This window comes from Symphodus melops (assembly GCF_947650265.1).
Source record: "Symphodus melops genome assembly, chromosome: 16".
Lineage (NCBI taxonomy): Eukaryota > Metazoa > Chordata > Actinopteri > Labriformes > Labridae > Symphodus > Symphodus melops.
Window position 1 is genome coordinate 529,409 of NC_136706.1, and position 15,687 is coordinate 545,095.

The following is a 15,687-nucleotide window of genomic DNA, read 5'->3' on the forward strand; positions in this document are numbered from 1 at the left end:
AGGACTCCTTCTTCAGCTTGACTGCCTCCCTTACTTTCCGTGTTCACCACCGGGTTCGGGGATTGCCGCCACAACAGGCACCAGAGACCCTGTTACCACAGCTCAGAGCAGCTGCTTTGACAATGGAGGTGGAGAACATGGTCATCTCGGACCCAATGTCTCCAGATTCCCCCGGGATCTGTGAAAAGCTCGTCCGGAGGTGGGAGTTAAAGACGTCGCTAACAGAGGGTTCTGTCAGATGTTCCCGGACCCTCAATACATGTTTGGGCATGCCGAGTCTGACCGGCTTCCTCCCCTGCCAGCGCATCCAACTCACCACCAGATGGTGATCAGCCCCTCTCTTCACCCGAGTGTCCAAGACACACGGCCGGAAGTCAGATGATACGACCACAAAGTCTATTATCGACCTCCGGCCTAGGGAGTCCTGGTGCCACGTGCACTTATGGACATCCCTGTGCTCGAACATGGTGTTCGTTATGGACAGACTGTGACTGGCACAGAAGTCCAATAACAGAACACCACTCTGGTTCAGATCAGGGAGGCCGTTCATCCCAATCACCCCCCTCCAAGTCTCACTGTCGTTGCCCATGTGAGCGTTGAAGTCCCCCAGTAGAACAATGGAGTCCCCGGTCGGTGCACTGTCCAGCACCCCTCCCAGGGACTCCAAGAAGGCCGGGTACTCTGCACTGCTGTTCGGTCCATAGGCCGAGACAACAGTGAGAAACCTGTCCCCTAAACAAAGGGTTAGGGACGCTACCCTCTCTTTCACCGGGGAAACTCCAACACCTGGTGGCTGAGCTGTGGGGCTATGAGCAAGCCCACACCAGCCCGCCCGCCCCCTCACCGCTTGCAACTCCAGAAAAGTGAAGAGTCCAGAGCCCAAGCAGTGCATGGAGGTGAGCCCGACCATGTCTAGCCGGTACCTCTCAACCTCCCGCACAAGCTCAGGCTCCTTCTCCCCCAGTGAGGTGACGTTCCAAGGCCAGAAGCTGCGTCCGGGGATCGGGTCGCAGATGCCCCCGCCGTCCACTGCCGCCTGATCCACAATGCACCTGACCCCTGCGGCTTCCTCTGTGGGCGGTGACTCCACAGGAGGACTGGCCGGCTTCGTCCTATATTTCGTCCATATTTTCTACATGCTGTTTAATTTAAGTTATGTGTGTAAGTATAAGATTTTTAGTTGGAGTGTCACGGTGGGATGATAAAGCCAGATTCCAGCCCGCGACACTTTAAGAACTGTTTACTCTGACAAACTGCGTGGTGGTTCTGATGTTGGTCACTTCCTGTGAGAGCAGACGATCACATCTGGAAGGGCTGAGTTCACTGATGTCTTTCAATAAAAGAGAAAAAAAAGTGCAAAGAGATGTGTCATAATAAAATCATAACACCTTTTAGACTCGAGGAAGAGTAAAATAAAGAACCGGTGCAGAGCGTGCACTGATGGATTTTTGCAGGTAGTCCGTGTGTGAGGGAGGAAGGGGCGTGTCCAGATTTATGGGATTGGGTTGATTTCTTTTTTCAGAGAACATGAGTTATTTATTTCTGTATATTTTTGATCTGAAACTTTCACACGTCCCAGCTTCAGACTGGAGTTAAAGAAACACCTGAATGAATCAGATTCACTTCATAATGACTCACAGAGACAAAGTCCTTCTCTCCGGAGAGACACTCCGACATGATGACATTTACAAGATCAATAAAACACAACGTGAGAAACAAAGACGGATTCAGATCAAGTGTAGAAACTTTATTGATGATTACAGGAGGAACAGAATTCAAACTCAAAACATATTTGAAATATTTGTTTTCAAAGAACGTAAATGTGTAAGTCCACAGAGATACAGATGATGCCTTCAGGGACTCCTCAGAGTTCAGGTGAAAAAGTCTGAAATCAGACGTTCACAGCAGCTGAAGCAACAGACGACAGTTAACCAGTTAAACACTCTGAGCAGATTATCTTTAAAGAGACGCCGACAAACCGACCAATCAGGAGCAAGCTTTCACCTGCTGTCTAATTACACTCAAAGTTATAATGAACAAAACACCGTCACCATGACAACGCATTCACAAACAATGCTGTGAGAGTCAGATCATCATCTTCTTCATGTGTTAGTGTTCCACAGTCAGAGATCTTCTCTGGTAAAATCTTAAGTGGGAGTTTAACCACAGTGTTAATGTAAGGAAACATCCTGTCAGTGAAAGTGTGTGTGTAGGTGTGTATGTGTGTGTTAGTATCAGGATCAGAGAACGACAGCTTTCCTCTGTTACAGTCCAGATTCACTCTGATCCTCTGAAACTTCTTCTCCAATGAGAGAACAGTGTTTGCACATGATGGGGAGTATGCTCTGTATTTACCCTCATAGAACCATATTGTCCATAATCCAGACTGTATGACTCCCTTCCTCTGTCCAGACTCTGCTAACACTCCCAGTAACCAGTCTGTACTGTCTCCAACCTGGACGTCCCAGCTGTGAGTCCCTGAGTTAAAGCCCTCAGAGCCCAGGACAGCCCCGTAACGATCAAACCTCTCTGGATTATCAGGAAGCTGCTGTCTCTGTCCTCGTCTCACACAGGTCAGATCTTCAGACAGGATGAGGACTGGATGAGCAGTGTTTGGGTCCAGAATGAGCGGACTGTAGGAGACCATGTCCTTCATCTTGGTCCAGATGTTGAAGCTCAGGTTGCCCAGGTGTTTGGCCTGGTCTATCAGAGCTCCTGAGGGCAGCTGTGGATCCTCCAGCAGGGGGCGCTGCTGGACTCTTTCCACTGCAGCCTTGTAGTTTTTCAGGAATGAGACGTCTGCAGCTCTCAGCTCGTCCTCTGTGTCTCTGACTGTGAGTGAAAGAGCTTCTATCTCTCTGCTCAGAGCCTCCATCTCCTCCTCCATCCTCTGACTCTTCTGCTGCTCTTCCTCCCTCAGTGCACACAGCCTGGCCTCCTCTTCCTCTTCTAGAAACTGGTGAAGCTTCTTAAACTGCTCCTTAATCTGCCTCTCTGTGTGTCGGGCCTGGACCTGAATGTGTTCTGCTGTTTGATCAAACTTCACTTTAACTCCTTCACAAACCTTTAACTTGTTCTTTACCGGCTCCAGAGTTTCCTGAAGTTTCTTCTTGAGTTCTTCAGCAGCTTCATCGATGGGTCTGAATCTGTGCTCAGAGTGTTTCTGTGAATCTCTGCAGACGAGACACACCGGCTCCTGATGGTCCAGACAGAAGAGTTTGAGTTTCTCAGAGTGCAGACTGCAGAGATCATCTTCCTCTAACTTGGACGCCATTTTACCTCAGAGTCAAAACACGCAGCAGAAAAAAACAGGAAGCCGCTCCTCGTCCCTGAGAGTTACTCTGACTTTGAAACTCTGGTTCAGTTTGTTGATTCAGCAGCAGCTTGAAGTGTTCGTATTCCCAGTATCCCAGTATAACAAGTACTCCCAGTATCCCCTCGTCCTCCTGTCCTCTCTCAGTGGAAGTCCTGCTGGTTTGTGTCTGCAGAGTGACGCAGAATAACAGCCTGTTTCCTTGTTCATCTCAGGTGAGACAGGTGAGGGGGCGGAGCTTCTTCTTCTTCTGGGTCATTAAATGTTCATATAAATGTGATTATGGCCCCGCCCCTCTCTCTGGGCGACTCTCCCTGAGCAGGTACAGAGAAAATGCAGAAGTACAGGTTTGTAGTTTGGAAGTCATCCGCCCGTACATGAATGCCCAACCCTGACTTTAAAAACAGTCTTAATGCAGCACGTCAACTAAACCTGAAAGGTGGAGTCAGCATCATCACTTTATATATTTTCATCTTTCATCACATCAAGTCAAACTTTCCCTTCAGGACTTTTGTTCTTCCTGTCTGACCTGACGGACGAGTCAGAGACAACACTGATCGACTTGATCTGAAACTTTCACATGTCCCAGCTTTAGACTGGAGTTAAAGAAACACCTTAATGAATCAGAATCATCCATCCATCCATTTTCTGCTGTTTATCCGGGGCCGGGTCGCGGGGGCAGCAGTCTAAGCAGAGACACCCAGACTTACCTCGCTCCAGACACCTCCTCCAGTTCTTCCGATGGGACCCCGAGGCGTTCCCAAGCCACCGAAGAGACATAGTCTTTCCAGCGTGTCCTGGGTCAACCTCGAGGCCTCCTCCCAGAGGGAAATGCCCAGAACACCTCCCAAGGGAGGCGTCCAGGGGGCATCCGGACCAGATGCCCGAACCACCTTAACTGACTCCTCTCGATGTGAAGGAGTAGCGGCTCTACTCCGAGCTCCTCCCTGGAAGCCGAGCTCCTCACGCTATCTCTAAGGGTGCGTCCAGCCACCCGACGGAGGAAGTCCATATCAACCGCTTGTATCCGGGATCTTGTTCTTTTGGTCATGACCCAGTGCTCATGACCATAGGTGAGGGTTTGACGTTCCACTAATGGCCGGATCCTCCTCTCAAGTACCCTGGAATAGACTTTCCCAGGGAGGCTGAGGAATGTGATTCCCCAATCGTTGGAACACACCCTTCGATCCCCCTTCTTGAAAACAGGGACCACAACTCCGGTCTGCCAGTTCAGAGGCCCTGTCCCCGACCTCCACGCGATGTTGTGAGAGACGTGTTGTCAGAGACGTGTCAACCATGACAGCCCCTGCACATCCAGAGACTTAAGATACTCAGGGCAAATCTCATCCACCCCCGGAGCCTTGCCACCAAGGAGCTTGCCAACCACCTCAGTGACTTCGGCTTGGGTGATGGACGAGTCTACCTCTGAGAACTCAGCCTCTGCTTCCTCAGTGGGATTGAGGAGATCCTCGAAGTATTCCTTCCACCACCCGACTACATCCCCAGTTGAGGTCAGCGTCTCCCCACCTGCACTGTAAACAGTGTTGGTGAAGCACTGCTTCCCCCTCCTGAGGGGACGGACGGTTTGCCAGAATTTCCTCGAGGCCGTCCGAAAGTCCTCCTCCATGGCCTCCCTGAACTCCTCCCAGGTCCGAGTTTTTGCCTCCACAACAGCCCGGGCTGCAGAACGCCTGGCCTGCCGGTACCCGGGTTTCTGTCAGCTGCTTCAGGAGTCCTATGTGCTAGCAACGCCCGATAGGACTCCTTCTTCAGCTTGACTGCCTCCCTTACTTTCCGTGTCCACCACTGGGTTCGGGGATTGCCGCCACAACAGGCACCAGAGACCCTGCGACCACAGCTCAGAGCAGCTGCTTTGACAATGGAGGTGGAGAACATGGTCCACTCAGACTCAATGTCCCCAGCCTCCCCCAGGATCTGTGAAAAGCTCGTCCGCAGGTGGGAGTTGAAGACCTCGCTAACAGAGGGTTCTGTCAGATGTTCCCGGACCCTCAATACATGTTTGGGCATGCCGAGTCTGACCGGCTTCCTCCCCTGCCAGCGCATCCAACTCACCACCAGATGCTGATCAGCCCCTCTCTTCACCCGAGTGTCCAAGACACACGGCTGGAAGTCAGATGACACGACCACAAAGTCTATCATCGACCTGCAGCCTTGGGAGTCCTGGTGCCACATGCACTTATGGACATCCCTGTGCTCGAACATGGTGTTTGTTATGGACAGACTGTGACTGGCACAGAAGTCCAATAACAGAAAACCACTCTGGTTCAGATCAGGGAGGCCGTTCATCCCAATCACCCCCCTCCAAGTCTCACTGTCATTGCCCATGTGAGCGTTGAAGTCCCCCAGTAGAACAATGGAGTCCCCGGTCGGTGCACTGTCCAGCACCCCTCCCAGGGACTCCAAGAAGGCCGGGTACTCTGCACTGCTTTTCGGTCCATAGGCCGAGACAACAGTGAGAGACCTGTCCCCTACCCAAAGGGTTAGGGACACTACCCTCTCTTTCACCGGGGAAACTCCAACACCTGGCGGCTGAGCTGTGGGGCTATGAGCAAGCCCACACCAGCCCGCCCCCCCTCACCGCTTGCAACTCCAGAAAGGTGAAGAGTCCAGAGCCCAAGCAGTGCATGGAGGTGAGCCCGACTATGTCTAGCCGGTACCTCTCAACCTCCCGCACAAGCTCAGGCTCCTTCTCCCCCAGTGAGGTGACGTTCCAAAGCCAGAAGCTGCGTCCAGGGATCGGGTCACAGATGCCCCCGCTGTCCACTGCCACCTGATCCACAATGCACCTGACCCCTACGGCTTCCTCTGTGGGCGGTGACTCCACAGGAGGACTGGCCGGCTTCGTCCTATATTTCATCCATATTTTCTATATGCTGTTTAATTTAAGTTATGCATGTAAGTATAAGTTTTAGTTGGAGTGTCACGGTGGGATGATAAAGCCAGATTCCAGCCCGCGACACTTTAAGAACTGTTTACTCTTACAAACTGCGTGGTGGTTCTGATGTTGGTCACTTCCTGTGAGAGCAGACGATCACATCTGGAAGGGCTGAGTTCACTGATGTCTTTCAATAAAAGAGAAAAAAAAGTGCAAAGAGATGTGTCATAATAAAATCATAAAACCTTTTAGACTCGAGGAAGAGTAAAATAAAGGACCGGTGCAGAGCGTGCACTGATGGATTTTTGCAGGTAGTCCGTGTGTGAGGGAGGAAGGGGCGTGTCCAGATTTATGGGATTGGGTTGATTTCCTTTTTCAGAGAACATGAGTTATTTATTTCTGTATATTTTTGATCTGAAACTTTCACACGTCCCAGCTTCAGACTGGAGTTAAAGAAACACCTGAATAAATCAGATTCACTTCATAATGACTCACAGAGACAAAGTCCTTCTCTCCGGAGAGACACTCCGACATGATGACATTTACAAGATCAATAAAACACAACGTGAGAAACAAAGACGGATTCAGATCAAGTGTAGAAACTTTATTGATGATTACCGGAGGAACAGAATTCAAACATATTTGAAATACTTGTTTTCAAAGAACGTAAATGTGGAAGTCCACAGAGATACAGATGATGCCTTCAGGGACTCCTCAGAGTTCAGGTGAAAAAGGCTGAAATCAAACAAGCCGACCAATCAGGATTGTTGCAAGAGCGCGGGGATCTCGGCTAAGCAGTTGGCATTTTTAGGAATTACTTTAATATCCTAGTTTGTTGCTCTTATTTACTACTTGACCTTGAAACCTCGACTCTGCCTCACTTTGATTGGTCGGTCTGGGCCGAGTGTGAATCTGGTCAGGAGGACCAATAACTGCCTTTCATAAAGATATCGCTGCTGCCTTGAACTAGAACATCACTATTGGTTATTAGGAGCGCTTAAAGAAATACACAGTTTATTCAGCTTTTATACCTTTAAAGTTATTGAGTTATTACAGTGTTGAAGTCATTCCCCTCTATGGTCAGATCATAGGCTGTTAATACTGGAAAGGCCTCCTTCACAGCCGTTACCTGGAGGGGACTCTCCTTGGGTCTCTCACACCCTAGTGGGTCCTAACCACTTTAAAGCAGAGTGTCCCTCCCCAGTCTATGTGTCCTCTCTGGTGTTGGAACAATGGGGACAAAAAGCTTCTTACCTTAGTCTTCTGTCCCTTTGGTCCGTCGTGGTCCAACAAGAGAAAAATATAAAATTTTAAAAGGAAAAGGGTTTTTGTTGGAAAGTCCTTACAATGGAAGGTTTCCTTTTATTTTATAATAACACAATTTATTAAATACAGAGATTACACAATAATACAGATCCTACAAAAGAGTGCTATTCTCACAGTGAGTGACTAGAGCTAAATAAAAGAGAATATAAGTCAGCTGATCACAGGTGCAGAATAAAAGTCAAGTCCCAAAAAGGAAGACTGACCCAGAGAGAAGCTTGTGCTTCCCTCCTCTATACTCTGGTTGACTCTCAACATTTACGTCATGAAAATGTCAATATTCATTTTGGGTTACGTCAAAAATAATGTAGCAAAAACAAGACATATATGGTTCTATGTGTGTTTGTCATGCAGCTGCAGGACACTCCCTTATCTCTAACAGGGCACTTGTACACACCCCACTATGTGAGCAGTCCAGTACCCCCAATAAGATTTACAGCCTGCACTTACACAAGCGGTTTTATGACCACCAACTATTCTAACACATAATAATATGACACTCCTCACAATGTTATAAGTACACATTATGCATGTAATACATATCTACTTTTTATGATAAGGTTTATAAAAGTTAAAATATGACTATTGTGATTAACTAAATTCAGCCTGAACTCAGCTTGAGTGGAAATTCTCCTGTGAGGGGGTCAAAGGTCAGCTGAGCTTTCAGCTGTTGACGATGAGAAGTCTCCCTCGCTTCAGACCGGTGTGGTGAATCATCTGGGATCTTTCAACAGGATCAAGATTTGACCCGTATAATTATGAACAAAACACCGTCACCATGACAACACAGTCACAAACAATGCTGAGAGAGTCAGAGCATCTTCTTCTTCATGTGTTAGTGTTCCACAGTCACAGAGATCTTCTCTGGTAAAATCTTCAGTGGGACTTCATCCCAAGTGTTAATGAATGGAAACATCCTGTCAGTGAAAGTGTGTGTGAAGCTGTGTATGAGTGTGTTATCAGGATCAAAGAACGACAGCTCTCCTCTGTTACAGTCCAGATTCACTCTGATCCTCTGAAACTTCTTCTTCACTGAGAGCTCAGTGTACTCATTTGATGAGGTACATGCTGTGTATTTACCATCATAGAACCGTATTCTCCAAAATCCAGACGGTGTGTTTTCCTTCCTCTGTCCAGACTCTTCAAACACTCCCAGTCTCCAGTCTGTATTGTCTCCAACCTGGACGTCCCAGCTGTGAGTCCCTGAGTTAAAGCCCTCAGAGCCCAGGACAGAGTAGTGACGATCAAACCTCTCTGGATTATCAGGAAGCTGCTGACTCGGTCCTCCTCTCACACAGGTCAGATCTTCAGACAGGATGAGGACTGGTTCAGCAGTGTTTGGGTCCAGAATGACCGGACTGTAGGAGACCAGGTCCCTCATCTTGGTCCAGATGTTGAAGCTCAGGTTGCCCAGGTGTTCGGCCTGGTCTATCAGAGCTCCTGAGGGCAGCTGTGGATCCTCCAGCAGGGGGCGCTGCTGGACTCTTTCCACTGCAGCCTTGTAGTTTTTCAGGAATGAGACGTCTGCAGCTCTCAGCTCGTCCTCTGTGTCTCTGACTGTGAGTGAAAGAGCTGCTATCTCTCTGCTCAGAGCCTCCATCTCCTCCTTCATCCTCTGACTCTTCTGCTCCTCTTCCTCCCTCAGTGCACACAGCCTGGCCTCCTCTTCCTCTTCTAGAAACTGGTGAAGCTTCTTAAACTGCTCCTTAATCTGCCTCTCTGTGTGTCGGGCCTGGACCTGAATGTGTCCTGCTGTTTGATCAAACTTCACTTTAACTTCTTCACAAACCTTTAACTTCTTCTTTACCGGCTCCAGAGTTTCCTGAAGTTTCTTCTTGAGTTCTTCAGCAGCTTCATCGATGGGTTTGAATCTGTGCTCAGAGTGTTTCTCTGAATCTCTGCAGACGACACACATCGGCTCCTGATGGTCCAGACAGAAGAGTTTGAGTTTCTCAGAGTGCAGACTGCAGAGATCCTCTGAAGCTCTCTGATCTCTCTCCTGCAGGAAACTCTCACACAGATTCTTTAAAGATAAGTTAGGATGTAATAATTCCTTTGAATGTCTCCTCTTACAGAGTGGACACTCCTGGTTCTCCTTCTCCTTCCAGCAGTCCTGCACACACACTCTACAGAAGCTGTGGCTGCAGGACAGGATCACTGGATCTGTAAAGATGTCGAGGCAGATCGGACAGCTCAGATCTTCCTCTAACTTGGACGCCATTTTACCTCAGAGTCAAAACATGCAGCAGAAAAAAACAGGAAGCCGCTCCCCGTCCCTGAGAGTTACTTTCACTTTGAAACTCTGGTTCAGTTTGTGGATTCAGCAGCAGCTTGAAGTGTTCGTATTCCCAGTATCCCGGTATAACAAGTACTCCCAGTATCCCCTCGTCCGCCTGTCCTCTCTCAGTGGAAGTCATGCTGGTTTGTGTCTGCAGGTCGAGGTCCGTCTGTCAGTGTGCGTGTCTCTGCAGAGTGAGGTAGAATAACAGCCTGTTTCCTGGTTTGTCTCAGGTGAGGCAGGTGAGGGGGCGGAGCTTCTTCTTCAGGGTCATTAAATGTTCATATAAATCTGATCCTGGCCCCGCCCCTCTCTCTGGGCGACTCTCCCTGAGCAGGTACAGAGAAAATGCAGAAGTACAGGTTTGTAGTTTGGAACTCATCCGCCCGTACATGAATGACCAACCCTGACTTTAAAAACAGTCTTAATGCAGCACGTTAACTAAACCTGAAAGGTGGAGTCAGCATCATCACGTTCTATAATTTCATCTTTCATCACATCAAGTCAAACTTTCCTTCAGGACTTTTGTTCTTCCTGTCTGACCTGACGGACGAGTCAGAGACAACACTGATCGACTTGATCTGAAACTTTCACATGTCCCAGCTTTAGACTGGAGTTAAAGAAACATCTTAATGAATCAGAATCATCCATCCATCCATTTTCTGCTGTTTATCCGGGGCCGGGTTGCGGGGGCAGCAGTCTAAGCAGAGACGCCCAGACGTACCTCGCTCCAGACACCTCCTCCAGTTCTTCCGATGGGACACCGAGGCATTCCCAAGCCACCGAAGAGACATAGTCTCTCCAGCGTGTCCTGGGTCGACCTCGAGGCCTCCTCCCAGAGGGACATGCCCAGAACACCTCCCGAGGTAGGCGTCCAGGGGGCATCCGGACCAGATGCCCGAACCACCTCAACTGACTCATCTCGATGTGGAGGAGTAGCAGCTCTACTCCGAGCTCCTCCCTGGTAGCCGAGCTCCTCACGCTATCTCTAAGGGTGCGCCCAGCCACCCTGCGGAGGAAGTCCATGCCAGCCGCTTGTATCCGGGATCTTGTTCTTTTGGTCATGACCCAGTGCTCATGATCATAGGTGAGGGTTTGACATTCGACTAATGTCCGGATCCTCCTCTCCAGTACCCTGGAATAGACTTTACCAAGGAGGCTGAGGAATGTGATTCCCCGATAGTTGGAACACACCCTTCGATCCCCCTTCTTGAAAACAGGGACCACCACCCCGGTCTGCCAGTCCAGAGCCACTGTCCCCGACCTCCACGCGATGTTGTGAGAGACGTGTTGTCAGAGACGTGTCAACCATGACAGCCCCTGCACATCCACAGACTAAAGATACTCAGGGCAAATCTCATCCATCCCAGGAGCCTTGCCACCAAGGAACTTGCCAACCACCTCAGTGACTTCGGCTTGGGTGATGGACGAGTCTACCTCTAAGGGCTCAGCCTCTGCTTCCTCAGTGGGATTGAGGAGATCCTCGAAGTATTCCTTCCACCGCCCGACTACATCCCCAGTTGAGGTCAGCGTCTCCCCACCTGCACTGTAAACAGTGTTGGTGAAGCACTGCTTCCCCTTCCTGAGGGGACGGACGGTTTGCCAGAATTTCCTCGAGGCCGTCCGAAAGTCCTCCTCCATGGCCTCACCGAACTCCTCCCAGGCCCGAGTTTTTGCCTCCACAACAGCCCGGGCTGCGGAACGCCTGGCCTGCCGGTACCTGTCAGCTGCTTCAGGAGTCCTATGTGCTAGCAACGCCCGATAGGACTCCTTCTTCAGCTTGACTGCCTCCCTTACTTTCCGTGTCCACCACTGGGTTCGGGGATTGCCGCCACAAAAGGCACCAGAGACCCTGCGACCACAGCTCAGAGAAGCTGCTTTGACAGTGGATGTGGAGAACATGGTCCACTCGGACTCAATGTCTCCAGATTCCCCCGGGATCTGTGAAAAGCTCGTCCGGAGGTGGGAGTTGAAGACCTCGCTAACAGAGGGTTCTGTCAGATGTTCCCGGACCCTCAATACACGTTTGGGCATGCCGAGTCTGACCGGCTTCCTCCCCTGCCAGCGCATCCAACTCACCACCAGATGGTGATCAGTCCCTCTCTTCACCCGAGTGTCCAAGACACACGGCCGGAAGTCAGATGACACGACCACAAAGTCTATCATTGACCTCCGGCCTAGGGAGTCCTGGTGCCACATGCACTCATGGACATCCCTGTGCTCGAACGTGGTGTTCGTTATGGACAGACTGTGACTGGCACAGAAGTCCAATAACAGAACACCACTCTGGTTCAGATCAGGGAGGCAGCTCATCCCAATCACCCCCCTCCAAGTCTCACTGTCGTTGCCCACGTGAGCGTTGAAGTCCCCCAGTAGAACAATGGAGTCCCCGGTAGGTGCACTGTCCAGCACCCCTCCCAGGGACTCCAAGAAGGCCAGGTACTCTGCACTGCTGTTCGGTCCATAGGCCAAGACGACAGTGGGAGACCTGCCCCCTACCCAAAGGGGTAGGGACGCTACCCTCTCTTTCCCCGGGGAAACTCCAACACCTGGTGGCTGAGCTGTGGGGCTATGAGCAAGCCCACACCAGCCCGGCCGCCCCCTCACCGCTTGCAACTCCAGAAAAGTGAAGAGTCCAGAGCCCAAGCAGTGCATGGAGGTGAGCCCAACCATGTCTAGCCGGTACCTCTCAACCTCCTGCACAAGCTCAGGCTCCTTCTCCCCCAGTGAGGTGACGTTCCAAAGCCAGAAGCTGCGTCCGGCGATCGGGTCGCAGATGCCCCCGCCGTCTACTGCCGCCTGATCCACAATGCACCTGACCCCTACGGCTTCCTCTGTGGGCGGTGACTCCACAGGAGGACTGGCCGGCTTCGTCCTATATTTTGTCCTATATTTTCTACATGCTGTTTAATTTAAGTTATGTGTGTAAGTTGAAGTTTTAGTTGGAGTGTCACGGTGGGATGATAAAGCCAGATTCCAGCCCGCGACACTTTAAGAACTGTTGACTCTTACAAACTGCGTGGTGGTTCTGATGTTGGTCACTTCCTGTGAGAGCAGACGATCACATCTGGAAGGGCTGAGTTCACTGATGTCTTTCAATAAAAGAGAAAAAAAAAGTGCAAAGAGATGTGTCATAATAAAATCATAACACCTTTTAGACTCGAGGAAGAGTCAAATAAAGGACCGGTGCAGAGCGTGCACTGATGGATTTTTGCAGGTAGTCCGTGTGTGAGGGAGGAAGGGGCGTGTCCAGATTTATGGGATTGGGTTGATTTCCTTTTTTCAGAGAACATGAGTTATTTATTTCTGTATATTTTTTATCTGAAACTTTCACACGTCCCAGCTTCAGACTGGAGTTAAAGAAACACCTGAATAAATCAGATTCACTTCATAATGACTCACAGAGACAAAGTCCTTCTCTCCGGAGAGACACTCCGACATGATGACATTTACAAGATCAATAAAACACAACGTGTGAAACAAAGACGGATTCAGATCAAGTGTAGAAACTTTATTGATGATTACAGGAGGAACAGAATTCAAACTCAAAACATATTTGAAATATTTGTTTTCAAAGAACGTAAATGTGGAAGTCCACAGAGATACAGATGATGCCTTCAGGGACTCCTCAGAGTTCAGGTGGAAAAGTCTGAAATCAGACGTTCACAGCAGCTGAAGCAACAGACGACAGTTAACCAGTTAAACACTCTGAGCAGATTATCTTTAAAGAGACACCGACAAACCGACCAATCAGGATCAAGCTTTCACCTGCTGTCTAATTACACTCAAAGTTATAATGAACAAAACACCGTCACCATGACAACGCATTCACAAACAATGCTGAGAGAGTCAGATCATCATCTTCTTCATGTGTTAGTGTTCCACAGTCACAGAGATCTTCTCTGGTAAAATCTTCAGTGGGAGTTCATCCAAAGTGCCAATGTAAGGAAACATCCTGTCAGTGAAAGTGTGTTCGAAGGTGAACATGTGTGTGTTATCAGGATCAGAGAACGACAGCTCTCCTCTGTCACAGTCCAGCTTCACTCTGACCCTCTGAGGATTCTTATCCAATGAGAAAATAGTGAATTGTGATGGGGAGTATGCTCGGTATTTACCCTTACAGAACCATATGGACCAAAATCCAGACTGTAAGCGTCCCTTCCTCTGTACAGACTCTGCTAACACTCCCAGAAACCAGCGGATATTATCTCCAACCTCGATGTCCCAGCTGTGAGTCCCTGAGTTAAAGCCCTCAGAGCCCAGGACAGCCCAGTAATAATCAAACCTCTCTGGATTATCAGGAAGCTGCTGTCTCTGTCCTCGTCTCACACAGGTCAGATCATCAGACAGGATGAGGTATGGATTAGCAGTGTTTGGGTCCAGAATGATCGGACTGTAGGAGACCATGTCCTTCATCTTGGTCCAGATGTTGAAGCTCAGGTTGCCCAGGTGTTTGGCCTGGTCTATCAGAGCTCCTGAGGGCAGCTGTGGATCCTCCAGCAGGGGGCGCTGCTGGATTCTTTCCACTGCAGCCTTGTAGTTTTTCAGGAATGAGACGTCTGCAGCTCTCAGCTCGTCCTCTGTGTCTCTGACTGTGAGTGAAAGAGCTGCTATCTCTCTGCTCAGAGCCTCCATCTCCTCCTTCATCCTCTGACTCTTCTGCTCCTCTTCCTCCCTCAGTGCACACAGCCTGGCCTCCTCTTCCTCTTCTAGAAACTGGTGAAGCTTCTTAAACTGCTCCTTAATCAGCCTCTCTGTGTGTCGGGCCTGGACCTGAATGTGTCCTGCTGTTTGATCAAACTTCACTTTAACTTCTTCACAAACCTTTAACTTCTTCTTTACCAGCTTCAGAGTTTCCTGAAGTTTCTTCTTGAGTTCTTCAGCAGCTTCATCGATGGGTCTGAATCTGTGCTCAGAGTGTTTCTGTGAATCTCTGCAGACGACACACACCGGCTCCTGATGGTCCAGACAGAAGAGTTTGAGTTTCTCAGAGTGCAGACTGCAGAGATCCTCTGAAGCTCTCTGATCTCTCTCCTGCAGGAAACTCTCACACACGTTCCTTAAAGCAAAGGCAGAAGGTAATACTTCCTTTGAGTTTCTCCTCTTACAGAGTGGACACTCCTGGTTCTCCTTCTCCTTCCAGCAGTCCTGCACACACACTCTACAGAAGCTGTGGCTGCAGGACAGGATCACTGGATCTTTAAAGATCTCGAGGCAGATCGGACAGCTCAGATCTTCCTCTAACTTGGACGCCATTTTACCTCAGAGTCAAAACACGCAGCAGAAAAAAAGAGGAAGCAGCTCCTCGTCCCTGAGAGTTACTCTGACTTTGAAACTCTGGTTCAGTTTGTGGATTCAGCAGCAGCTTGAAGTGTTCGTATTCCCAGTATCCCAGTATAACAAGTACTCCCAGTATCCCCTCGTCCTCCTGTCCTCTCTCAGTGGAAGTCCTGCTGGTTTGTCTGCAGGTCGAGGTCCGTTTGTCAGCGAGTGTCTCTGCAGAGTGAGGCAGAATAACAGACTGTTTCCTGGATTGTCACAGGTGAAACAGGTAAGGGGGTGGAGCTTCTTCTTCAGAGCAGGAACACAGAAAACAGTCTGATTTCTCTTCCTGCAGCTTGAAGTGGAATCTCTCAGTCACTCCTGTTGTTATTAGTTCCTCTTTATCGCTGTGTGGAGCTCTTACTGCTCAAAGAGCTCAGTCGGGTCTTCAGATAGATAGATAGATAGATAGATAGATAGATAGATAGATAGACAGATAGATAGATAGATAGATATTTTATTGATCCCGAGGGAAATTCAAGGCATCCAGTAGCAGTATACAGACAGGCAGGACACAAGACATTAGTTACAATACACACCTGCTGTCCCCCTCCC

At 49.4% G+C, this 15,687-nt stretch overlaps 1 protein-coding gene across 1 annotated transcript; it reads right to left on the minus strand.

The window, feature by feature from the left end:
- Positions 1-2,047: 2,047 nt before the first annotated feature.
- Positions 2,048-15,126, minus strand: LOC306836588 (uncharacterized protein; the record flags this gene model as incomplete). Its single annotated transcript, XM_079363762.1, has 3 exons — positions 13,688-15,126; positions 9,271-9,760; positions 2,048-3,013 (listed from the first exon to the last, which is right to left on the minus strand). Exons 1-3 carry the CDS (start codon positions 15,064-15,066, stop codon positions 2,048-2,050), a joined length of 2,835 nt encoding a protein of 944 aa, XP_079219888.1. The 5' UTR covers positions 15,067-15,126.
- Between the last annotated feature and the right edge of the window lie 561 nt (positions 15,127-15,687).